The sequence below is a fragment of the Phacochoerus africanus genome, chromosome 4, assembly GCF_016906955.1.
Source record: "Phacochoerus africanus isolate WHEZ1 chromosome 4, ROS_Pafr_v1, whole genome shotgun sequence".
In the NCBI taxonomy this organism is placed as follows: domain Eukaryota; kingdom Metazoa; phylum Chordata; class Mammalia; order Artiodactyla; family Suidae; genus Phacochoerus; species Phacochoerus africanus.
Genome location: NC_062547.1, coordinates 69,305,574 through 69,328,811, shown reverse-complemented (window position 1 = coordinate 69,328,811; position 23,238 = coordinate 69,305,574). Strand labels below are relative to the sequence as shown.

At 51.7% G+C, this 23,238-nt stretch overlaps 3 protein-coding genes and 2 non-coding genes across 9 annotated transcripts in view; 2 read left to right on the top strand and 3 right to left on the bottom strand.

Annotated features, from left to right (window-relative positions):
* Window positions 1-429, top strand: part of DNMT1 (DNA methyltransferase 1) — a 46,076-nt gene extending 45,647 nt beyond the window's left edge. For all 4 annotated transcript variants that reach the window (XM_047776996.1, XM_047776995.1, XM_047776998.1 and 1 more), the window contains exon 40: window positions 74-429. In XM_047776996.1, the coding sequence (XP_047632952.1) occupies window positions 74-105 (32 nt within the window). In that variant the 3' untranslated portion in view covers window positions 106-429. The remainder of the gene's footprint in view (window positions 1-73) is intronic.
* Window positions 430-11,344: 10,915 nt separating this feature from the next.
* Window positions 11,345-15,755, top strand: EIF3G (eukaryotic translation initiation factor 3 subunit G). Its single transcript, XM_047776992.1, has 11 exons — window positions 11,345-11,430; window positions 11,571-11,617; window positions 12,160-12,243; window positions 12,352-12,440; window positions 12,601-12,660; window positions 13,676-13,780; window positions 13,880-14,069; window positions 14,770-14,877; window positions 14,987-15,123; window positions 15,206-15,312; window positions 15,641-15,755. The coding sequence occupies exons 1-11, from the start codon at window positions 11,411-11,413 to the stop codon at window positions 15,654-15,656; spliced, it is 963 nt and encodes a 320-aa protein (XP_047632948.1). The 5' UTR covers window positions 11,345-11,410; the 3' UTR covers window positions 15,657-15,755.
* Window positions 15,752-23,173, bottom strand: P2RY11 (purinergic receptor P2Y11). 2 transcript variants are annotated; one of them, XM_047776991.1, is made up of 13 exons: window positions 23,073-23,173; window positions 22,814-22,984; window positions 22,081-22,182; window positions 21,839-21,889; window positions 21,561-21,731; window positions 20,955-21,031; window positions 20,653-20,760; window positions 20,417-20,540; window positions 20,257-20,335; window positions 20,012-20,141; window positions 19,772-19,938; window positions 19,623-19,684; window positions 15,752-17,182 (listed from the first exon to the last, which is right to left on the bottom strand). In XM_047776991.1, exons 1-13 carry the CDS (start codon window positions 23,088-23,090, stop codon window positions 16,058-16,060), a joined length of 2,385 nt encoding a protein of 794 aa, XP_047632947.1. In that variant the 5' UTR covers window positions 23,091-23,173; the 3' UTR covers window positions 15,752-16,057. The 2 variants fall into 2 exon arrangements, with proteins under 2 accessions (XP_047632947.1, XP_047632946.1); XM_047776990.1 differs by lacking the exons at window positions 19,623-19,684; window positions 19,772-19,938; window positions 20,012-20,141; ... (7 more) ...; window positions 22,814-22,984; window positions 23,073-23,173 and adding an exon at window positions 18,934-19,471 and having other exon boundaries at window positions 15,752-17,163.
* On the bottom strand, window positions 20,843-20,922 carry LOC125126615 (small nucleolar RNA U105B). The gene has a single exon (XR_007134717.1). It is a non-coding gene; the product is annotated as a small nucleolar RNA U105B (small nucleolar RNA).
* Window positions 21,951-22,037, bottom strand: LOC125126609 (small nucleolar RNA SNORD105). The gene has a single exon (XR_007134713.1). It is a non-coding gene; the product is annotated as a small nucleolar RNA SNORD105 (small nucleolar RNA).
* Window positions 23,174-23,238: the final 65 nt, after the last annotated feature.

Here is a 23,238-nt window from a genome sequence, read left to right as displayed (position 1 = left end):
TTCCTGTTATACTTGCCCATTGCTTAGTGTAACATGTGTTCCCTGCAGTGACTTTCCCTTTATTTCTCTTTAGTTAAAGTCAAGGAAGAGACTACGAAGGACTAGTTTTGCCCTCCCATCGCCCTTGTTTCTGGCACCAGGGATACCCAACGTGCACTGATATTGTATTTTTAACATTTCAGTCTGTCAGTTCAATGTGTTGTACACGGTGTTTGTGGCCTTGGCTGACAGTGAAACTGTTCTGTGAGGTTTGCTTATCAACTAACTGACTTAGTGATCAAACTGTGCAGTACTTTGTGCATTCTGGATTTTAAAGGTTTTTTATTATGCATTATATCAAATTTACCACTGTATGAGTGGAAATTTAAGACTTTATGTAGTTTTTATATGTTGTAATATTTCTTCAAATAAATCTCTCCTATAAATTGCCATGGGTGTTGACTCATAATTTACAAGGGGCTTCTGGCTTCCTCTCAGAGGCTGGCTGAGGGTGGGCTCCTCATTGCTGAAGGTGACCCCATGGAGGCGTTTGTCTGATGTTAGATCATTAGTGTATTGGGGGTGGGAGTTGTGACTCAAGTTCTGGCCAGTGAGATGCAAGTGGGAAAGCGTTTTAAAGGCAGAGTTCATGGTGGCCTAGTGTTGTCACTGTAGCCCAGGTCACTGCTATGGTAGGGGTTTTGTCCCTTTCCTGGGAACTTCCACATGCCACAGGGGTGGCCAAAAAGGGGGAAAAAATGACAAAGCAGAAGCAGACAAAGATGTCAGTCACCAGCACACAACCCTGTTAGGATGTGAGGTAATAGCTGCTCCACCACCTCTACACGTACTTTTATGAAAAAGCCCTTGGTGACACTTCAACTGTAACTTTCCACTGAAGTCACAGGTGCCTTAATCATAAGACTAAAGGACTAGAGAGAATTCACATGTAGAATTGACTAAGTTCCTTCATAGTAACGAGATGCTCTTTCTGCTGTTGTAAATACAGGATAGAAATATGAGCCAGCAATTCTACTCCTGGGTATGTACCCAAAATAACTGACAATATGTTCTCCAACAGATATTTGTACATCCAAATTCTTAACCTGATGAGCCACAACGGGAACTCCAGAGTTAACTTTTTGAGGCTGAATAATAATTCCATTATGTGTACACACATCGTGTATCCATTAATCTGTCAGTGGGCACTTATGTTGTTTCCACCTTCTTACTATTGTGAACAATAGTGGAGTAAACACTGATAAGTGTCTGACTTCCTGCTTTCAGTTCTCTTTATTATATACCTAGAAATTTAATTGCTGGATCTGCATAATTCTATGCTTAACCTTTTTAAGGAACTGGGAAGCTTTTTTACAGCAGCTATACCATTTTACATTTGCACCAGCAATGTACAAGTAGTCCAGTTTTGTTTTTTTTTTCTTTTTAGGGCCACACCCTCAGCACATGAAGTTCCCAGACTAGGGGTTGAATTGGAACTGCAGCTGCCAGTCTACTCAACAACCACAGCAGCATGGGATCTACATTGGATCCTTAACCCAACAAGCAAGGTGGGGATTGAACCTGAGTCCTCATGGACACTGGTCAGGTTTGTTACCACTGAGCCAGGAACTCCCCATCTTTATACAGTTGACAAACGAATGCTCTAGGTACACTCACCCTGTGCAACTGTCAGTACCATCCACCTCCAGAGCGCTTCACCTTGTGAAACTGAAATTGTCCCCACTAAACACTGACTCCCCCTCCCCCTCCTCCATCCCTGGCATCTGCCATCCTACTTTCTGTCTCTGGATTTGACTCCTCTAGGGGCCTCACATGAGTGGAATCACACAGTATCTGCCTTTTTGTGACTGGCTTATTTCACAAGCATCAATCATGTCCTCAAGATGCAAAGGTACATCCACATTGTAGTATGTGTCGGGAGCTCTTTCCCTTTTTTTTCTTTTTAGGACTGCACCCTCAGCATTTGGAAGTTCCCAATCTAGGGGTTGAATCAAAACTGTAGGAGTTCCCGTCGTGGTGCAGTGGTTAACGAATCCGACTAGGAACCATGAGGTTGCGGGTTGGATCCCTGCCCTTGCTCAGTGGGTTAATGATCCGGTGTTGCCGTGAGCTGTGGTGTAGGTTGCAGACGCGGCTCGGATCCTGCGTTGCTGTGGCTCTGGCGTAGGCCAGTGACTATAGCTCCGATTCGACCCCTAGCCTGGGAACCTCCATATGCCGAGGGAGCGGCCCAAAGAAATAGCAAAAAGACCAAAAAAAAAAAAATGTAACTTCTGGCCTACACCACAGCCACAGCAACACATGATCCGAGCCACATCTGCAACCTACACCACAGCTTGTGGCAATGCTGGATCCTTAACCCACTAAGCAAGGCCAGGGATCAAACCCAAGTCCTCATGGATTCTAGTCAGGTTAGTTACTGTTGAGCCACAATGGGAACTCTGCTTTTTTTTTTCCTCTGTCTTTTTAGGGCCACACCTAAGGCACATGGAGGTTCCCAGGCTAGGGGTTAAATTGGCGCTGTAGTCGCCTGCTTATGCCACAGCAACACTGGATCTGAGCTGCGTCTGTGACCTACATCACAGCTCACAGCAACGCTGGATCCTTTAACCCACTGATCGAGGCCAGGGATCGAACCTGCATCCTCATGTGGCATATGGAAGTTCCCAGGCCAGATTTGTTTCCGCTGAGCCACGATGGGAACTCCTGTTCTTTTTTAAGACTGAATAATCCATTTTATGGATGGGCCACACTTGGTTTATTCATTCATTCGTCAGTGGACGCTGAGATTGCTTCCAACTTTGGGCTAGTGTGAATCATGGCTGCTATGAATTTGGATGTACCAATATCTGTTGGAAACCATACTTCTCTATTATTTTGGGTACATACCCAGACATAGGATTGCTGGCTCATAGTTCTATTCTATATTCTATTTCTAAGGTGGTTGTTTGTGTGTGTTTTGTGTTTTGTTTTTGGCTGCCTCTGTGGCATTTGGAAGTTCCCAGGCCAGGGATAGTTGTGACCCACCCTCCAGCTGCACCAAGGCTGGATCCTTAGCCTGCTGTGCCACAGCAGGAATTCCTAAGTTTTTGAGGACCTATCCTATTTTCCATAGCAGGTTTTTTGGCTTTTTGTTTTGTTTTTATATTTTTAGGGCCACACCCGCAACATATGGAGGCTCCCAAGCTAGGGGTCCAATCGGAGCTGTTACTGCTGGCCTACATCACAGCCACAGCAACAGGGGATCCTAGTTGAGTCCTTGACCTACACCACAGCTCATGGCAACACCGGATCCTTAACCCACTAAGTGAGGCCAGGGATAGAACCCACAACCTAGCCAGATTCTGGTTCCTAGCCAGATTCGTTTCCACTGTGCCACAACGGGAACTCCAGCAGGTTGTTTTTTTAATGCAATAAATATTCAAGGTACAGCTGAACCCCTTTGCGTGCCTCTCAGATCCTCATTAGCTACTTCCCCAGACACAACTGCCATGAAAGTATTGCCATGTCTCCTTCCTGTCCAAATTTTTCCTCATTTACCATAGGTCCATAAACTCAGTCATTCTGTCTTTCAAAACATTAGGTTAATCTATGCATCTCCACCTATCTATCTGCAACCTGCTTTTCTCTCTCAAGTCTGTTTGTGGTTTTTAAAGAAAAGCAAGCTGTAGAAAAAAAGACACCGACTCCCACAACAGTGAAGATGAATAATCAGCACTTGTTTCCCCTTTTTGTGTCATGAGGAAGCTTTTTTAACACCCCATCACCACAGTGACCATGATCACGCACATGTATAATATGCCTGTTGGCTGTGTCCATGTTGACATGCGGTGATCGTCTGCAGCTACTTACCAAAAATGCACACGGGCAGCACCATACAATCACTGATCTGCCACTGACCATCCCAGTCCTGGTTCTGGGGCTGGGAACATCCATAGCAATAAGGCCAATGCCGACACTTCCTGCCTCAAGAATAAAGCAGGCAGATAAATTCCACAATGAACTGGGGGATTTTAAAGAGTAAGAAATACTACAATCAAAATTAAACAGGGAGTTCCCATTGTGGCTCAGCAGGTTAAGAACCTGATTAGTATCCATGAGGACTCAGGTTCAATGATCCCTGGCCTTGATGAGTTGGTTGAGGATCTGGCATTGCCTCCAGCTGTGGTGTAGGTTGAAGCTGCGCTAGGATCTGGTGGTTCTGTGGCTGTGGCATAGACCAGCAGCTGCAGCTCCGGTTAAACCCCTAGCCTGGGAACTTCCATAGGCTGCAAGTGCAGCCCTTAAAACAGAAGGAAGCTCCCTGGTGGCTCAGTGGGTTAAAGATCCTGCATTGTCACTGCTATGGCTAGCGTTCAATCCCTGGCCCATTAACTTCCCCATGCCAGAGGTGCAGCAAAAGCAAGCAAATAAAAAACCATTGTCAATCGACTATATTTTTTTCTTTTTATGACTGCACCCGAGGCATATGGAAATTCCCATGCTAGGGGTCAAATCCGAGCTGTAGCTGCTGGCCTATGCCACAGCTCACAGCAATGTGGTACCTGAATCCTTAACCCACTAAGTGAGGCCAAGGATTGAACCTGCATCCTCATGGATACTAGTCAGATTCATTTCTGCTGTGCCACAATGGGAACTCCCTATATTTATTAAAAGAGGTCATTAGGGTGGACCCTAAGCCAACATGACCGATGTCCTTACAAGGACCATGTGAAGTCACAGGGAGAATAGAGCCATATGCAAGCCAAGGAGGGAGGTGAGGCCTCAGAAGGGACCTATCCTGCCAACACCTTGATCTCATACTCTTGGCCTCTAGAACAGGGAGAAAATACATTTCTGTTTATAATCCTTTTCAGTCTGTGGAATTTTGTTACAGCAGACCTAGCAAACCAATTCAAATTGTTCCCAGTTTGGGGGTCATGGTGAATCTGCTATGAACATTCATGTACATATTCTTTATCTCGGAGTCTGTTTCATACATAGGTTCATTTGTGTCATGTTTTGTTTTGTTTTTGTCTTTTTGCCATTTCTTGGGCTGCTCCTGCAGCATATGGAGGTTCCCAGGCTAGGGGTCAAATTGAAGCTGTAGCCACCAGCCTACGTCACAGCCACAGCAACAAGGGATCCGAGCCGCGTCTGCAAACTACATCACAGCTCACAGCAACGCCGGATCCTTAACCCACTGAGCAAGGCCAAGGGATCAAGCCTGCAACCTCATGGTTCCTAGTCGGATTCATTAACCACTAAGCCACAACGGGAACTCCCATTTGTGTCATGTTTTAGACTCCACATATAAGTGATATCATACAGTATTTGTCTTTGTCTGACTTCGCTTAGTATGAGAATCTCTAGGTCCATCCATGTTACTGCAAATGGCATTATTTCATTCTTTTTTAAGGCTGAGTAGTATTCCACTGTGTATATGTACCACATCTTTTTTTTTTTTTTTCCTTTTAAGAAGTGGAATTTCCCAAACTAGGGGCTGAATCAGAGCTACAGCTGCCGAACTGCACCATAGCCACAGCGACACAGATTCAACCGTACCTGCAACCTACCTCACAGCTTGCAGCAATGCCTGATCCTTAACCCACTGAGCCACAAAAAAATCTGTGCATATATTCTAATGCATGGCTTTTTGTGGACGTGTTTCCAGTTCTTTTTTTTTTTTTTTTGGTCTTTTTGCTATTTCTTTGGGCCGCTCCCACGGCATATGGAGGTTCCCAGGCTAGGGGTCTAATCGGAGCTGTAGCCACTGATCTACACCAGAGCCACAGCAACACGGGATCCAAGCCGTGTCTGCAACCTACACCACAGCTCACGGCAATGCCGGATCATTAACTCACTGAGCAAGGGCAGGGACCGAACCCAAAACCTCATGGTTCCTAGTCGGATTCGTTAACTACTGCGCCATGACGGGAACTCCCGTGTTTCCAGTTCTTATGAAGAACATGGAGAAATCGAATTCCACCAGTGAGGTCCAGAGTTCCCTGTAGCTGCTGCTGAGTTTCCAGCAGGTGGTGCACCTTGCACATCCACACTTCCTTCCTCATGCCCTTTGCAGGATGCTCTCCTGGTTGCTGTGCTGTCCTATGGAGATTTTTCTTTTTTCTTTTCCTCCATTCCTGTGGCAATGTGGAAGTTCCCGGGCAAAGGATCTGAGCCCTGCCACAGCAGTGACTGCCAGATCCTTAACCACTAGGCCACCAGGGAACTCCTCTTTGGAGATTCTGGAAGTGGAAAGAATGTCGGTGCCGTAAGGAAGGACCAAAAGAATGGTGATTTTTTTTTTCCCATCCAGCTTTGGACTCAGCCTTCTCCCCGCTGCTCTATACTCCTTTGGCCCCCCTTGTACTTTTCCTTGGAAAATATCCGGGTTTTTTTTTGTAAAAATAGTACATGCTTGATGTTTAAGAAAAAGTATGCCATACAGAAAGTTACTGAAAAGGAAGGGCAGGCAGACCTTGGAGATACTGCAGTTTCATTTCCAGACCATGGCAGGGAAGCACATATCAAAATAAGTACATAAATAATATAAATATTGCGAGTCACAAATTTTTGGTTTCCAGTGTATATAAAAGTAAACTGCAGGAGTTCCTGCTGTGGTACAGTGGAGTAAAAATCTGACTGCAGGAGTTCCCGTCGTGGCGCAGTGGTTAACGAATCTGACTAAGAACCATGAGGTTGTGGGTTCGGTCCCTGCCCTTGCTCAGTGGGTTAACGATCCGGCGTTGCCATGAGCTGTGGTGTAGGTTGCAGACTCGGCTCGGATCCTGCGTTGCTGTGGCTCTGGCGTAGGCTGGCAGCTACAGCTCCGATTCGACCCCTAGCCTGGGAACCTCCATATGCCGTGGGAGCGGCCCAAGAAATGGCAAAAAGACAAAAATAAGAAAATAAAAAAAAATAAAAATCTGACTGCAGCTGTGCCTAGGATTTGACCACTGACCTGGGAACTTCCATAAGCCACAGATGGGTGTGGGGAAAAAATTGCTTCCTAGGGATCAGCAGGAGGCTTAACCCACTGAGTGAGGCCAGGGATCAAACCCCACATCCTCATGGATGCTAGTCAGCTTCTTAACCCACCTGACAAAAATTTGCTTACAAAAATTGCTTCCTGGGGAGTTCCCATTGTGGCTCAGCAGTAACCCAACTAGCATCCATGGGCACTCAGGTTCAATCCTTGGCCTCACTCAGTGGGTTAAGCGTCCAGCATTGGGGTGAGCTGTGATGTAGGTCACAGAAGAGGCTCGGATCCTGAATTGCTGTGGCTGTGGTGTAGGCCGGCAGCTAAGCTCTGATTCAACCCCTAGCCTGGGAATGTCCATATGCCACGGGTGCCAGCCATTTAAAAAAAAAAAAAAAGTTCCTATAGCATACGTCATTTTATAGCTAGTTTACTCTCATCTTAGACATTTATTTATTTATTGTCTTTTTAGGGCCACACCCATGGCATATGGACCTTCCCAGGCAAGGGATATAATCAGAGCAGCAGCTGCTGGCCTACACCACAGCCACAGCAATGCAGGAGTCTTAACCCATTGAGTGAGGCCAGGGATCAAACCCCGCATCCTCATAGATATTATTCGGGTTCTTAACCCACCAAGCCAAAATGGGAACTCCAAGATATATATTTTTTTAACATGTCCCACAAATGGATCTATTTCCTTAAAGACTGCATAGCACTTATATTGATGACAGAATAGCATAACTTGCTCCATTCAACCAACCTGGAATGGACAGATAGGCATTGCCAGTTTTTGCTATCATGAACAATACTGCCTGGATAGCTTATTCTCATATCTTTGTATTTACAAGTTTTTCTCACAGGCTGAATTATTAGCTGACTCAAAGGAAAATATATATGTGCATTTAAGTTTTAGTAGATATTGTCAACATTCCATCTAAGAGTTTACATAACCTCACATACTAAGAAAATATGGGAGAGTCTTTTTCTCTACATCTTTGCTACCATTGGGTAATAGCAATTTTTTACAGTTTTGCCCATCTGCTCCATTGTTTGGATTTTGTATTTCTTGGAGTAAACTTGAGTGAGGTTGCACAAGTGTTTATTGGCCCTTTGTACAAACTTTGCATTTTTATCTGGGCTGCTAGACCACTCTCTTTCTTTCACTCATTTTCCCAGCCTCCTTCCTGGTCTCCTACTTATTTATTCCTTTCCATTCTATTCTCTACATGCTTCCAGAATAATCTTTCTCACAAGAAAATCTGGTTACATTGGTCACCACTCAAAATATGTCAGTGACCGTACAGCCTGCAGGATAAAGAGCCTATCCTCATTAACCTGATTTAAAAATTCTCTTAGGAGTTCCCTGGTGGCCTAGTAGTTTAGGATCTGGCACTGTCACTGCTGTGGCTCTAGTCACTACTGTGGTATGAGCTCAATCCCTGGCCTGGGAACTTCCAAATGCCACAAAATGAGGCCAAAAAAAAGCTATTTATAATCTGGTTCCTGTCCCATCCCAAATGTCCATTAATTGAACACATACTAAGTACAGACACCCCATGGGTGTTGGGGACCCAGAGATGAACCAAATAGGCAAATGTCTGCTTTCTGCAGCTGGCATTCGTGAGCAGTTTTTCTCAACTATTTTTTCATTATTGCTCCTTTCTAGGTGAGAAATGGAATTATCCTTAATTAATTAATTTTGTCTTTTTAGGGCCACACATGCAGCATATGGAGGTTCCCAGGGTAGGGGTGGAATTGGAGCTGTAGCTGCTGGCCTATGCCACAGCAACATGGGATCTGAGATGGGTCTGCAACCTACACCACAGTTCATGGCAACATCAGGTCCTTAACCCATTGTGCAAGGCCACGAATCCAATCTGCATCCTCATGGATGGGAGTCAGTTTTGTTGTTGTTTTTTAATTTATTTAATTAATTTATTTATTTGTCCTTTGTCTTTTTAGAGCTGTACCTGTGGCATATGGAGGTTCCCAGGCTAAGGGTCTAATCAGAGCTACAGTTGCTGGCCTACGCCAGAGCCACAGCAACACCAGATCTGAGCTGTATCTGCAACCTGTACCACAGCTTACGGCAATGCTGGGTCCTTAACCCACTGAGCAAGGCCAGGGATTGAACCCACAACCTCATGGTTCCTAGTCGGATTTTTTTCCGCTGTGCCATGATGGGAACTCCTGGATGGGAGTCAGTTTCGTTTCCACTGAGCCACAACTGGAACTCCTATCCTTAATTTAAATCAATTTAATCTAATTACATTTAATTTTCCCCTAACAATAGAAATTAAATATTCATAAATAATATTTTGTCCTGGAGGGTTGGCTTAGGAGGGCTATAAGCTATCGCAATGTCTAAGCTTTTGTTTTAAGCCATCTAAGAATTTATTTTGGCTCTCTTGGGAGCCATATCACTCCCGTTGAGAATGCTCTAGAGGGACAGCTGGATTATAAACAAGTAAATGGAAAAGATTATATTAGAGAAGCCAAGAATGTTACTAAAGGAGGGAGGGATTTTCCCCAGTGGCTCAGTGGCTTAAGGATTTGGTGTTGTCACTGCTGTAACTCTGGTCGCTGCTGTGGCACAGGTTCCATCCCTGGCCCGAGAACTGCCAAAAAAACAAACAAAAAAAGATGGAGTTCCCGTAGTGGCTCAGCCATAAGGAACCCAACTAATATCCATGAGGATGTGGGTTCAATCCCTGGCCTAACTCATTGGGTTAAGGATCCGGTGTTGCTGTGAGCTGTGGTGTAGGTCACAGATTAAGCTCAGATATGGCGTTGCTGTGGCTGTGGTGTAGGCCAGCAGCTGTAGCTCCGATGAGACCCCCTAGCCTAGGAACCTCCATATGCTGCAGGTGCAGCTCTAAAAGGAAAAAAAGGAAAGGAGGGAGAATGGTTGAAGGGGCCACTTGACTGCTTGATCAGGAAAGCTCTTCCATCGCTTCTCGGCCTTTTGGCTAAGATCAAGTGTAGGAAAGCTCTTCCCAAACAAGGAAGACTAGCTTTGGTTTCTTCAGCTGTAAAATGGAAATAATTTTCTCTCCACAGTTCTCGCTGAATTCAATAACTGAGCTTTATTGCTATTAATAACTTTTTTTTTTTGTCTTTTTAGGGCCGCATCCACCACCATGCGGCATATGGAGATTTTAGGGCCTAACCCACACCCATGGCAAATGGAGTTTCCCATGCTAGGGATTGAATCAGGGCTGTAGCTGCTGGCCTACGCCACAGCCACAGTAACACAGGATCTGAACCTCGTCTGTGACCTACACCACAGCTCACAGCAACGCTGCATCCTTAACCCACTGAGCAAGGCCAGGGATCGAACCTGCATCCTCATGGATTCTAGTCAGATTCGTTTCCACTGAGCCATGATGGGAACTCCTGTTATTAATAACTTTAAATTTTTTAAAAGGTAAATGAATTAGAAAACTATATATAGAACTACCATATGACCCAGCAATCCAACTCTTGGGCATATATCCAGAGAAAACTGTCCTTGAAAAAGATACATGCGCCCATATGTTCATTGCAGCACTATTCGCAATAGCCAAGACTTGGAAACAACCTAGATGTCCATCGACAGATGAATGGATTAAGAAGATGTGGTATATATACACAATGGAATACTACTCAGCCATAAAAAAGAACAAAATAATGCCATTTGCAGCAATATGGATGGAACTAGAGACTCTCATACTAAGTGAAATAAGTCAGAAAGAGAAAGACACATACTCTGCAATATCCCTTGTATCTGGAATCCAATATATGGCACAAATGAAAGTTTCCACAGAAAAGAAAATCATGGACATGGAGAACAGACTGGGGTTACCAAGGGGGAGGGGGAGGGAGTGGAATGTACTGGGAACTTGGAGTTAATAGATGCAAACTATTGCCTTTGGAATGGATAAGCAATGAGATTCTGCTGTACAGCACTGGGAACTATATCTAGTCACTTATGATGGAGCATGATAATGTGAGAAAAAAGAATGTATACATGTATGTGTGACTGGGTCACCTCGTTGTACAGTAGAAAATTGACATAACACTATAAACCAGCTATAATGGAAAAAATAAAAATCATTAATTAAAAAAAAGAAGGTAAATGAGTTCTTGCTGTGGTGTTGCTGGTTAAGGACCTGGAGTTGCTACAGCTGTGGCATTGGTCACAGCAGCGGCTGGGATTTGATACCTGACCGGGGAAACTTCCATACGCCACCCGCGGGGCCAAAAAAAACGGTGAGAACTGCGCCTCTACTCAGCTACCTAGTACCAGAGCCCAGCCTCTCATAAGCCAGCGCCTCTACCTCTGTCCACAGGGCGGCGCTGTGGGCGCAGCGGCCGGGCTGCTCTAGGCGGCAGAACCGGAAGTCTTGTTCTCACCAGCTTCCGGTCTTTGGCCCAGGCTTGGGCTGCGTGGGGAAGGTTTTAGCAATGCCTACCGGAGACTTTGAGTGAGTATGGGGTCTTGGAGGGGGGCTTGGGAGGCAGATTGGGGGTCCTAGGGCGTATTATGGGGCTCGGGTGCCTCGAGGCCGTGGGATCCGGGCCTCGTCTCACCCAGCCTTCCCCCGCGGCAAACTTGTCCCCGCAGTTCGAAGCCCAGTTGGGCCGACCAGGTGGAGGAGGAGGGAGAGGACGGTGAGTTTGCCCTGTTGCCCAGGATCACCGCAGCCAGCCCCCAGCCCGTCACTGCCGCCTGCTCCAACCCCCCCCACCCCGACCCTGGCGCCGCTGTCTGACCCAGAATCTCCCTTCACGGCCAGCCCCTGCCCCGCTCCATCCTCATCAGGCCAGCCTGTATCTTCCATTACAGTTGTTCACCGGCCAGTCCCTCTTCCTCCCATGCCACCGTCAAAGTCCTTGGTACCAGCCCAGCTGCTCCCCTGCTCCGGGGAGGAAGTTGTCACAGCCTCTCTCGTCTTTGTACTAGCACGGGGATGCCTTTGGCCCGCCCCTGCCTTCATGCCTGGGATCCTCTATGCCGGGCATTGCTGGAAGTCACTACAGTCAGCTCCATGTCCCTGCACGACTCTCCCAGGACACTTCCTGGCTAGTCCCCTACCCTTGGTCCCACCTTTCTTAGCTCCCGGGAGGGGCATCATCCCAAAGGTCCCTCCATTTCAGCTTGGGAGCTCCCCCACCCCCCAGCTGACCCCAGCTCCCCACACTCCCTCTCACAGACAAATGTGTCACCAGCGAGCTCCTCAAGGGAATCCCTCTGGCCACCGGGGATACCAGCCCAGAGCCTGAACTACTACCGGGAGGTGAGTGACAACCTCCCCACCATTCCTGGGTTGCCTCTTCCCCTGCAGAGTTCCTGCCTGGTCCCCAGTACCCAGGGCTCAGTTCCTCTGTCTCTCCCCCTCTCCCAGCTCCACTGCCGCCTCCCAAGGAGGTCATCAATGGAAACATCAAGACAGTGACCGAGTACAAGATAGATGAGGACGGCAAGAAATTCAAGGTGAAAGTTGGGGGAGGAGGCAGATGCCCTTTGCTTGGGGGCTCTTGGACTAGGAGAAAGTGGTGTGTGCTGGGTGGGTTGATGAGGAAGATACCCTGGCCCAGGCCCTCGGAACCTTAAGGAGCAGGAAGCTCAAACTTCTCCCCTCTCCTACCCACAGATTGTCCGCACCTTCAGAATTGAGACTCGGAAGGCCTCAAAGGCTGTGGCAAGGAGGAAGGTAAGACCCTCCTCACCCTGTCTTGGGGCCTCCCCCAGGGCTGACTCAGAGAAAATAAGAATCCTTTTCCCCAGTGCCTGTATTTATTTGGCTATGCCCAGGGCATATGGAAGTTCCCGGGTTACGGGTTGAATCGGAGTTGCAGCTGCCAGCTTACACCACAGCCACAGCGACTCGTGATCGTAGCCACACCTGTGACCTAAACCACAGCTCAGGGCGATGCCAGGTCCTTAACCCACTGCGCAAGGCTGGGAATCAAAGCCATGGATACTGCTGAGCCATAATGGGAACTCCTTAACTGTACCAATTTTGTTGGAGCAGAACTGAGGCCTAAGGGTGTTTGCACTCTGTCGGGGTCCTGAAAAGCCCAGCGTGTGCAGGAGTAGGGGGGGTCGATTCTCACTCCTCTCAGCTTGTCTGCCAGCAGAAACAAAGCCAAGTCCTCCCCTGAGATGGTCGTAGCAGAAAAAGTCATGGCAGTAAATACATTTGGCACAATTACCTGTGCGCTTTCTCTGCGTTAGACCCAAGCTCTTTGCAGGAAGCGTTTTCCCATTCAGTCCCCCTGGAATTCCAGGGAGGTGGGGGGGCCATTGGGGTCCCTTTTCCTGGAGGAGGCAGCTAAGGTTCAGATTGCTTAGCTAGCTCTGGGCCCCTGGAAGTCTGGGTGATCCCTACGCACCCTTGAGCATCACTCCCTGGTAGGAGCTGGTCCGCCACCTGCACCACCCCAGCAGGAGTTGTTGGCTGTGGAGGGGATTCTCCCTGAGCCTCAGTCTTCTAATCTGGAGCACGGAGCCTAGAGCTGCCCTTGCCTCTGGAACTGGCGTGAAGCTAGGGCCTGGCATGCGCTCGGGGAACAGGAACTGTCTTCGTCACTGCTCTGAGGGTCATTTGGGGGAGGCTGGAGAATGGGGTTCAAGGCCCTGGAGCAGACATTGTAAGTCTAGGGAGCCAGCAGAGGGGTCCTGCTCGGCCTTGCTCTGACTTGTCTCTCATCCCACCCTGAGCTCAGAACTGGAAGAAGTTTGGGAACTCAGAGTTCGACCCACCAGGGCCCAATGTGGCCACCACCACAGTCAGTGATGATGTGTCCATGACATTCATCACCAGCAAAGAGGTAAGTAGGCCAGGAGACTGGGGCCAGTGGCCAGGGTGGTGGCGGCAGTGGCGGGGGGTGCGGCAGTCCCGTCTGAGCTGCCTCTGCCTGCCCTGCCAGGATCTGAACTGCCAGGAAGAGGAGGACCCGATGAACAAGCTCAAGGGCCAGAAGATCGTGTCCTGCCGAATCTGCAAGGGCGACCACTGGACCACCCGCTGCCCCTACAAGGACACACTGGGGCCCATGCAGAAGGAGCTGGCTGAGCAGCTGGGCCTGTCTACTGGCGAGAAGGAGAAGCTGCCTGGAGGTGCTGGGGCCTGGGGACTAGGGGGACAGGGATTGTGTTCACTTCCGGGAGAGTTGTAGGTTGTCACCTGCTGTCTGAACAGGGCCACCGCTGTTGGCAGTTGTCATCTCCCACACAACAGCAAGGCTGCAGCTACAGTCCATGCTTGTGTGTGTGTATGAGAGAGACTGGCGGTGGCTGCTGTGACTGCTGGCTATGTCCCCTGTCCTCTCCTCATTAGGGGCTGTGAGAGCGGCTCGTGTAGGCTTGCACATAATAAATACACTTTGCCTGCAGTGTCTGCATGCACACACCCAGGGCAGACTCACTCATGTGACTGTAAGTTTGAGTCTGGACAGCTCTACGCCCCTGACTTGTGTGTGCGACTCATTTGTCACCTGCCGTGTGTGTGTTGGGGGGCGGGGGGTGGAACCTGGGGACTGTCCCTACCCCGTGTACCTGTATCTGTGTTCCTATGTTGTGAGGCTGGGTGTCACTGTGGGTTCTCACTTCTTGTGCTGCTGGCGGGTGTATAAATGACATCGGCTTCCCGGATGTGACTTTTAAGTTGTGGCCCTCAGGCCTCGAAGGGCCCAACCGTGTGTGTGGTTCAACAGACGGCTCTTGGGCTGGATGGTGGCCAGAGCTGCTGGCATCCTGGGGCAGATGGGTCCCTCCATCTGTGCCAGGAGAGGCTTGACCCGACCTTGCTGTCCTCCAGAGCTGGAGCCCGTGCAGGCCACACAGAACAAGACGGGCAAGTACGTGCCTCCAAGCCTGCGGGACGGGGCCAGCCGCCGTGGGGAGTCCATGCAGCCCAACCGCAGAGGTGAGGGCACCCAGTCGCCGGGCTGGTGGGGGCGGGCACTTCCCTGTATCCTGTGATCATCCCACGGGCAGGCGGGGCCCCTCACAGACACCTCTCCTTGCCCACCCAGCCGATGACAATGCCACCATCCGTGTCACCAACCTGTCTGAGGACACTCGTGAGACCGACCTGCAGGAGCTCTTCCGGCCCTTTGGCTCCATCTCCCGCATCTACCTGGCCAAGGACAAGACCACTGGCCAGTCCAAGGTGGGCTGGTGGCCATGGGGATGGGGAGGGATCCTTGGTCCTGTCTGTGCCCATGTGCTCCTGACTCCACCCCCTCCTCCAGGGCTTTGCCTTCATTAGCTTCCACCGCCGTGAGGATGCCGCCCGTGCTATTGCTGGGGTGTCTGGCTTCGGTTATGACCACCTCATCCTCAACGTCGAGTGGGCCAAGTAAGACCCCTGCCCCTTCCCCCACATAGCGTACACTCAGACTGGCTGCAGGCCCTGCACCAGTTTAACATCCACCATGCCTGTCCTGGGGCACAGGTCATTTATTGTCCTTTTCCTCTGGTGTGGAGGGTTGGGGCAGGACCAGGCTGGTCACTGCCAGTCTGTCTCTTTGTGTGCCCTGGGCCACCACCTTGTCTCACTCTGCCCCACCCCCCATCCCTTTTGAGGTCCCTATTGTGTGTGGCGGTGGGGGGTCTTGGGATTCTCTTAGGGGTATGAAGCCTCTCCGCTAACCATTCTCAGCCACCTCACGTCTCTCTCTCTCTAGGCCGTCAACCAACTAAGCCAGCTGCTGCTGCTCCGTCCCCAGCCCTGGGATCCTTCAGTGACCGAAAGCTGGGGGCAGGGGTCTCCAAGGGTAATAAAAAATCTCCAGTTGCCCAGTGCTGTTCCATTTATTCACAGATGTTGCTCGCACTGTTGAGGGGTGGGGCCATCCTGCCCTCCCCCCTCCCCCTCCCTGATGTGGGTTTATTTCCTGGCCCTGTCCAGAGTTGGTGCTGAGGCAGAAGTTCCTGCCACTCTGGCTTGGGTGCTCCCTGGTCCCACCCTAGACCTTTCTGTGGAGGAGTACACTTAGGGCCTGTTGAGGATTCAGGGCCAGGGGCCTGCTGTGCTCTCAGCCCCTATTCTGTTGCCAGGTCCCAGGATCTGGTGATGAGGAGGGGACTGGAGATGGTCCAGGTCATGGGCTCAACTCAGGGGACTGGGGCCCTGAGGTTTTGGGAGTAGCTGTGACATTGAGTGGCAGGGATTGGCTGGAGCACTCGGCCTTCTCCGGGGTCTGGCCCTCCCTGCAGCCAAGGCAGTGTTGGCGGCAACAGCCCAGGCTGGGCACCACCGCCATGTAGAGCAGCGGGTGGATGCAGATGGCCAAGGGGATGAGGCCCCGTGTTACCTGGTAGGCCACATATGTCCTCCAGTCCAGCGCCTTCTCAGCCTGGGCTGTGCTTGTGAAGCCTGGGCAGAGGGCCCTCCAGCGCTGCCGGGCATACACGTTGAGCACCTGTGTGACATAGTAGGGCACATAGGAACTAGCGTAGAGGGCCACACCACTGGCTACCAGCACTATCACGTGCAGCTTGTTGGCCGCTGTCATGCCGTGGCTACGCCGCACGGCACGCCCCAGGGCGCCATAGGCTGCCAGGGTGAGCAGCAGCGGCAGGCCACAGCCCAGGGCCAGCAGCACCAGGCCATAGACTCTGTAGGCCTCGAGCTGGTTGTCATCTGCTGTTCCCAGGCACTTGATGCAGGCCTCCGGCGTGGCCACAGTGCACCTGCCTTCCTGCTTCGGCCTCTTCAAGTGGGAGAAGCTGAGTGTGGGTGCAGCCAGCAGGGCTGCCAGCACCCAGCCAGCAGTGCTGATGGCCCAGGCGTGCTTGGGCTGCAGTTGGCTGTGGGTGAAGAAGGGGTGGACAATGCCCAGATAGCGGTTGAGGCTGATGCAGGTGATGAAGATGACGCTACCCAGCAGGTTGCAGGTGAAGAGGAAGCGCTCCAGGCGGCAGGTGACCTCCCCATAGCGCCAGTGTTTGGGTGGGTAGAAGTAGGCAGCCAGTGGGGGTAGTGTCAGGGCATAGAGCAGGTCGCTGATGGCCAGTTGGGCGGAGAAGATCACGGCTGGGTGCCATGGGCGCTGCTCCCGTGTGCAGAAGCGGTACAGGGCCAGACTGTTGCCAGCAAGGGCCACCAGGAACTCAGCTACCAGCATGGGCCACAGAAAGTCTTCCTGGAAGCCACTGAGGATGCGGTCAGCAGCCGCTGAGAAGTGGGCTGGACAGTCCTTATCACCTGTGGGCAGAGGGTGTTGCTGAGTGAGCCCTGTCCCTGAACGTGGCACCTGCTCCCTTCAGAGTTCCAAGTGCCTCCGGCACCACATACCTACCACAGACTGGGCCTGCATCAGCCCTATGCGAGCCCAGTTGCACTGAGTGCTTTTTCACACCCGGCAGTGGGCACCAGCCACAGCTCCTTTGTGTGGAGGAAATCAGAGGCCTGGATAGAGGCCTTTCATTCAGCCGATGGTTACTAGGTTCTCTTTGTGTCCCGCACCATCAAGAACCAGCTGGGGAGAGTTCCCGTTGTGGCTCAGTGGGTTAAGAACCCGATTAGTGGCCATGAGGATGTGGGTTCGATCCCTAGCTTTGCTCAGTGGGTCAGAGATCCCATTAAGGAGTTCCCGTTGTGGCTCAGTGGAAACAAATTTGACTAGCATCCATGAGGATGCGGGTTCGATCCCTGGCCTCACTCAGTGTGGGTTGAGAATCTGGCGTTGTGGTGAGCTGTGATACAGGTTGCAGACGCAGCTTGGATTCTGAGTTGATGCGGCTGTGGTGTAGGCTGGCAGCTACAGTTCCAATTTGACCCCTAGCCTGAGGGGCTAAAAAGAAAAAAAAAAAATCAAATCCCGTTAAGATGCAGCTTGGATCCGGTGTTGCCGTGGCTGTGGTATAGGCTGGCAGTTGCACTTCCAATTTGATCCCTAGCCCAGAACTTCCATTTGCCATAGGTATGGCCATTAAAAAAAAAGAAAGAAAAAAAAAAAGCTAGGGTGAGAAACCATGGACACATGTAACCTGGTAGTGATGACTCAGAGCTCTCAGATGGAGCCCAGGGGAGTATCCCCTATCCCACCAATTACACAACTCTAAGTGCCATCTGTCAGCAGCAAGTTTCCACCTTTGGAGTCTGTCACCCGCTTAGTGCCACGGAGTCCAGCTCCCACCATCTACCTGGACCAGCACAGTTGGCTCCACCTGAGTCTCCTTGCTCCCGCCTTCACCCATCTTCTCTAACAGCCTCCAAAGGGCACCCATGGACACCTGAGTCCATCACATCCCTATGCTCCCAAGCTTCCCAGGCTCCCCCCTCACATGGAGGAGAAACCAATGCTCACCTCATCTCATGAGGCACTGAAGGAGCTACTCCCTCCCACCCTACTTGCTCTCCTCTCCCTCTCCCGACTCAGTCCTTCCCACGCTTGCTCGCTTATGGAACAGCCTGCTTCAGGGCCATTGTCGTGGCTGAGTCACCAGCAACAGACTCTTTAAGGCTGCCCCACCTCACCCCTTCCTGGTCTCTGATCCTGGGAATGGCCATTGTTATGGAAGTGCCCTAATACTGCAACTGCACCCTGTGGCCCCTTACCCTGCTTATTTTTTCTCTACAGCTTCTATAACCATCAGATTACAAGAATATCCCCCCCTGAGGAGTGGGAAGTGTCCTGCTACTGGCTTCCCAGTGCCCAGAACAGCACCTGGGACACAATAGTGTGGGGAATAATTGGTGCTTTACACACCCAACTCGGCCTCTGCTCTCCAACTGAGAAATAGCCTGTTCCTGGTTGGTCTCGCCACAAGCTCCAGGCGAGAAGAATATATCCGTCCCCTGTGCCAGACAGCTTCCTCTCACTTCTGCATTCCTATCTCATTCCTCCGCCATGGGAGGAAGTCTGTCACGACGTGATTCTTAATCCATCTCCCCTCCACCTTCCCAGAGCCAGCCGCCTCCGCCCCTGGGCATATGCCTGGCTCAACCAACCCAGCAGTGTTTGCTCCTCACCTGAGGTGGTGGCAGCCATGGCGCACATGCTCTGCAGTGCCCTCACTGTGCTACCCTGTCCCTTCCTGAGCTACCAGCGGCACCACTGGCTCCTCCCATTTCCCAGCAGCACCGACAGCCTTAAGAGTGGCTCTGGGCGTGCACCTCACTCCCACCCCGTTTCCTTCCTCTTGACACCCACGTCTCTGGAGCTGTCTGCTTGCACGGTCCTTGGTTTGGTGAGACACTGGGGAGGGGCCCAGAACCCCAAGGCACCTGACCTGGGGTCAAATCTGTCCATCATCCTAGCCTGTAAAGCAGGGGCCCACACTTCCACTGCCCCGGATGGGGAAACACGCCGAGGCTTGGAAAGAAAGCTGATTTCAAAAGCAGATGCAGACTCACGAGAAATCGGTTTATTAGAGGGGCGGTTAGGGAAACAGCTCTCCTTTATGAAAGGAAACTGAGGACCGCACCTGAAGGCCCACCACAAGCAGAGCTCAGGGCAGCATCTCTCAGGCCCCAATCTGGGGCATTCCATCTATCACTCGGGCTTGGCCTCAGGCTACTCTTTTAGGTGGCCAAGATCGGCCTCGTCCACGGTCCCTGGCAACTCCCCTGGGTCCCATCTTGGCCTGGGTCCCCGGGGGTCTGCCCTTAGCCTTGGGAGGCCTCTGGTCACTGCCTCGGTCCGGCTTCCGTTCCTTTACCCGCCGCTTCTTGCCTGGGGGCCCAGTGGGCCGCCTCCACTTGGTTGCCTTCGGGAACATGTCTGTGGGGAGAAGCTGTGTCAGGGCTACCAGGGCATGGGAACAGGCCCATGGTGCCCAGCTGCCCTGACCCCCCGCCTGACACACACCCTCATCAGGCTCCTCGCCCACAGCTTGTCGGAAATACTCAGCCTCATCCTCCTCTTCCTCTCGAAGGCTGGCTCCCTCTGCCTCTGGGGGGGCGCCAGGGTCCTCTGCATCGCTGTCCCCGTTAGCCTCTGCCCGTGCCCGTTTCATGCCTGCCAGGCTCTTCTTTCTGGAGGAGGAATGGGGGTCAACATGGCAGTGTGTGCCCACGACCCCGCCTCACTCACCTGGTGACCACTCACTTATGGGCCTCTCGCTGCTCCCGCTTGCGCTGGATGTTCTGGGCCTGCTGGTCCTGCCTCTGGGCCTTGAGCCGCAGCTTCTCCTCCTTGGCTGCCAGGATAGCCTGCAGCTCCTCCTCCGTCTTGTGCACTTAATAGGAAGAGATGGCCACTGACCTCTTCACCAAGATCCAGGTGAGCCCCCCTGGGCCTCTTGACCCACCTCTGATCGCCTGAGACCCCTCTGTCCCCGGCCCCACTCTCACCGAAACTGTGGAACAGCACGTTCCCCTCTCCAACACCCTCCTGGATCTTGATGAGCTGCAGCGTCATCCGAGGCCCGATCTGGAGGAACACAGGGGAGAATCAGTCCTCTCTTGAAGCTGGGGAAGCCCTGGCACCCACCATGGGCTGGCCAGGCCTCACCTCTGTGAGCCTCACTGCACTCTGCTGGGCCCGCATGTTGCCACGCCCAGCCACAGCCTGGGGCAGCTCTGTGATATTGTGCTCGCCATCTGGCTCTGCCTCACTCTCAGACAGCCCTGCGCCCCTGTGTAGGGCACAAGTAAGTGGGGCTCAGCAGGGGATCCCATTCTCCTGGGACAGCTTTGGGAATCCCCTGGTCTGCTGTCCCCCACCCCTATACCCCCAGCCCTCCTCACGTGGCCAGCAGCTCACTGATGTCCTGCAAGCGACTCATGTTGGGGAACTTCTCTTGGAGAAGCTTCTTCATCCCACGACTTGCACCCACAGGGACAACTTTGATGCTACTGCAGAGGCCAGAGTGAGTGGATGGGAGTTAGGAACCATGGGGTTGGGGGCTGGCTCTACCAGTCCCACCCCCAACCCTTTCCACAGTGCGTCAGGGCGTTTACTTTGAGACTAAGCAATCACAGAGTCTCAGCAGCAGTGCTGTCATCAGCCGCACAGAAGCAACCACCTCCCCCCCACCCAGAGGACTCACTAATGGCGGAAATCCAGCTCCTGGGAGTCGGGGTTGTAGTTGATGAGAAGGCAGCGCTTGATGGTGTTCAGGTTCACCTAGAAGGGAAATTAAGAATGTTGGCCAGAAATCCTGGTTCTGAGGCCCATTGAGGTCACCCACACCAGATACTCTTGGTGATGGGCACTGCACAAGACTAACTGGAGAACTGCTGCTGCCAGGGATTAAGAGCAGGGTGTCTGGAGCCAGACAAATTTTCAAAATCCAGTCCTGCCTCCTTGCCCCTTGTATCTAACCTGAGACTTATGACTTAACCTGTCAGCCTCAGTTTCCCCCTTTACAAAATGGAACCACAGTACACGCACCTCTGATTAGACCAACACTAAATATACACTTAGTAGATGAAGCACCATCACCATCATTTTCCACTGGCCAGATGGGACGGCAGCTCACAGGCGAGCCTCTTGCCCCACTGTCACACAACACGGGAGTGGGATTCAACCTCAGGACCTGAAGCTCTCAGCCTCAGTGTTTGGAGGGGAAGATTGGCAATCAACTCAAGTGCCTGTGTGTGGCACTTGTGGCCTGCCCCACCCACCCTCACCTGCCACACCGGGCCCAGCGCACCTTGTGCACATTGATGGAGGGGAACAGGTTCTGGAACATGGTGGCCATGAGCTTCACGTGCATGCCGTGGGGACCAAAACTGTTGAGCACCAGGAGAGGTGGATGGGCAAACTGCTGCTCATGCATGCGGTGCCGGCGTAGCGAGGAGACTACATCACGCACCAATGTGTACTGTGGAGCAGGGTGAGGAGTGGGTGATGGCCAACCACAGGTGGCTGGTGCAACCCCCAAACCCAGCTCCTGTCCTACAGGGGCACTGGACTGTCTCCAGCCCTTACCTTGTTGATCCTGAAGGTTAAGGTGGGGCCTCCTGGGAGTCGCATCAGCTTCTACAGAAGAAAGGATCAGTGAGGGTCGAGGGGTCTAACTACAAAGCAGGGGAAGCAGGAACCTCTGCCCCAGCTCTTCAGAGCGTTTACTTTGAAGCCAGAATCATGGCAGCTCAGAGGCATAAAGGTTCATCATGAGAGTTGGGGGAGGAGGAGGGTGAAGGGGATTGTGGGCGAGAGCATCAACTCACAAAGTAGATATTGGTCTCTGTTCTGCTCAAGATCAGGAAGTGTGTGACCCCAAGGGGCCCGGCCACTGCCATGCAATCTTTCAGAGAATTTTTCTTTCTTATCTGGAAATTACAAAGAGAAAAAGAAATGATCATAGATATCCCCTTATTGAGCAAAACCTATAAGCTTAAGTTGTCATGTTCTTTCCTGGAAATTACAAAGAGAAAAAGAAATGATCATAGATATCCCCTTATTGAGCAAAACCTATAAGCTTAAGTTGTCATGTTCTTTCCTGCATTTAACCCTTAGGAGAAACAGGGAAGGGGGGGGGGGCGGGAAAGGAGTGTAATGCTTGCTCTTGGCCTCTAGAGCCAAAAAGACTTAAATTGGAGTTCCATCTCTGTCCCTCAACACTGCGTGTCAGCATAATTTTTCAGATGAGCCAACTGAAGCCCAGCAAGGTTAATTAAGTAACTTGATCCGAGCCTTTGAGAGAAGCCAGCTTTGCTGACTCCTGAGTCCCCTCTTGATTACCAGCCTTAAGCATCCAGCCAAACTCCCAGCTGGGTGCGTTCATCTGCTCACTCTCGCTGCTGCCCCTCAAAGCCCTCAGAGGCAGACATTAAGGTCCCCATAAGGGTTCCTTTCTTCAGCCAGGGAGACAGGCCTCATGCGACCTCGAGGGTGGAGCCACCCTGGTAGCCAGGAAGACAGGGCCCAGGCTGGGTTGGAGGCGTACTGGTTGATGCAGACCTGCAGGCGGGTGGCGGTGAGCGGCTCCATGACCCGTCTCAAGTCCAGACTGAGCTGCCGGACGCTGCGACCAGCGCGGCCCCGAGCGAACACGAACGAGTGTGGCTGCGCGGCATAGGCCTCGAGGTTGCGGAGATGTGCCTGGGCGCGAGCGCGCTTCTGGTGCCGGGACTGAGAGAGCGAGAGCCAAGAGATGAGCGCCCCGCGCTCGGCCAGGCCCCCGCCCGTGCAGCCCGCCTTCCAGACCACAGCGCCTCACCCGCCCGGACTGCCCCATGTCGCTGTCTTCTCCACGAGGCCACTTCTGCCGGCTGCTTCCGTCGCCGCACGCTCATTTCCGGCGCCGACGAGGCGCTTACGTAAAGAGACGCTGCGTGATGACGTCATCACCTGGGCACACGCACCAGGTTGGAAGGCGGGGGAAA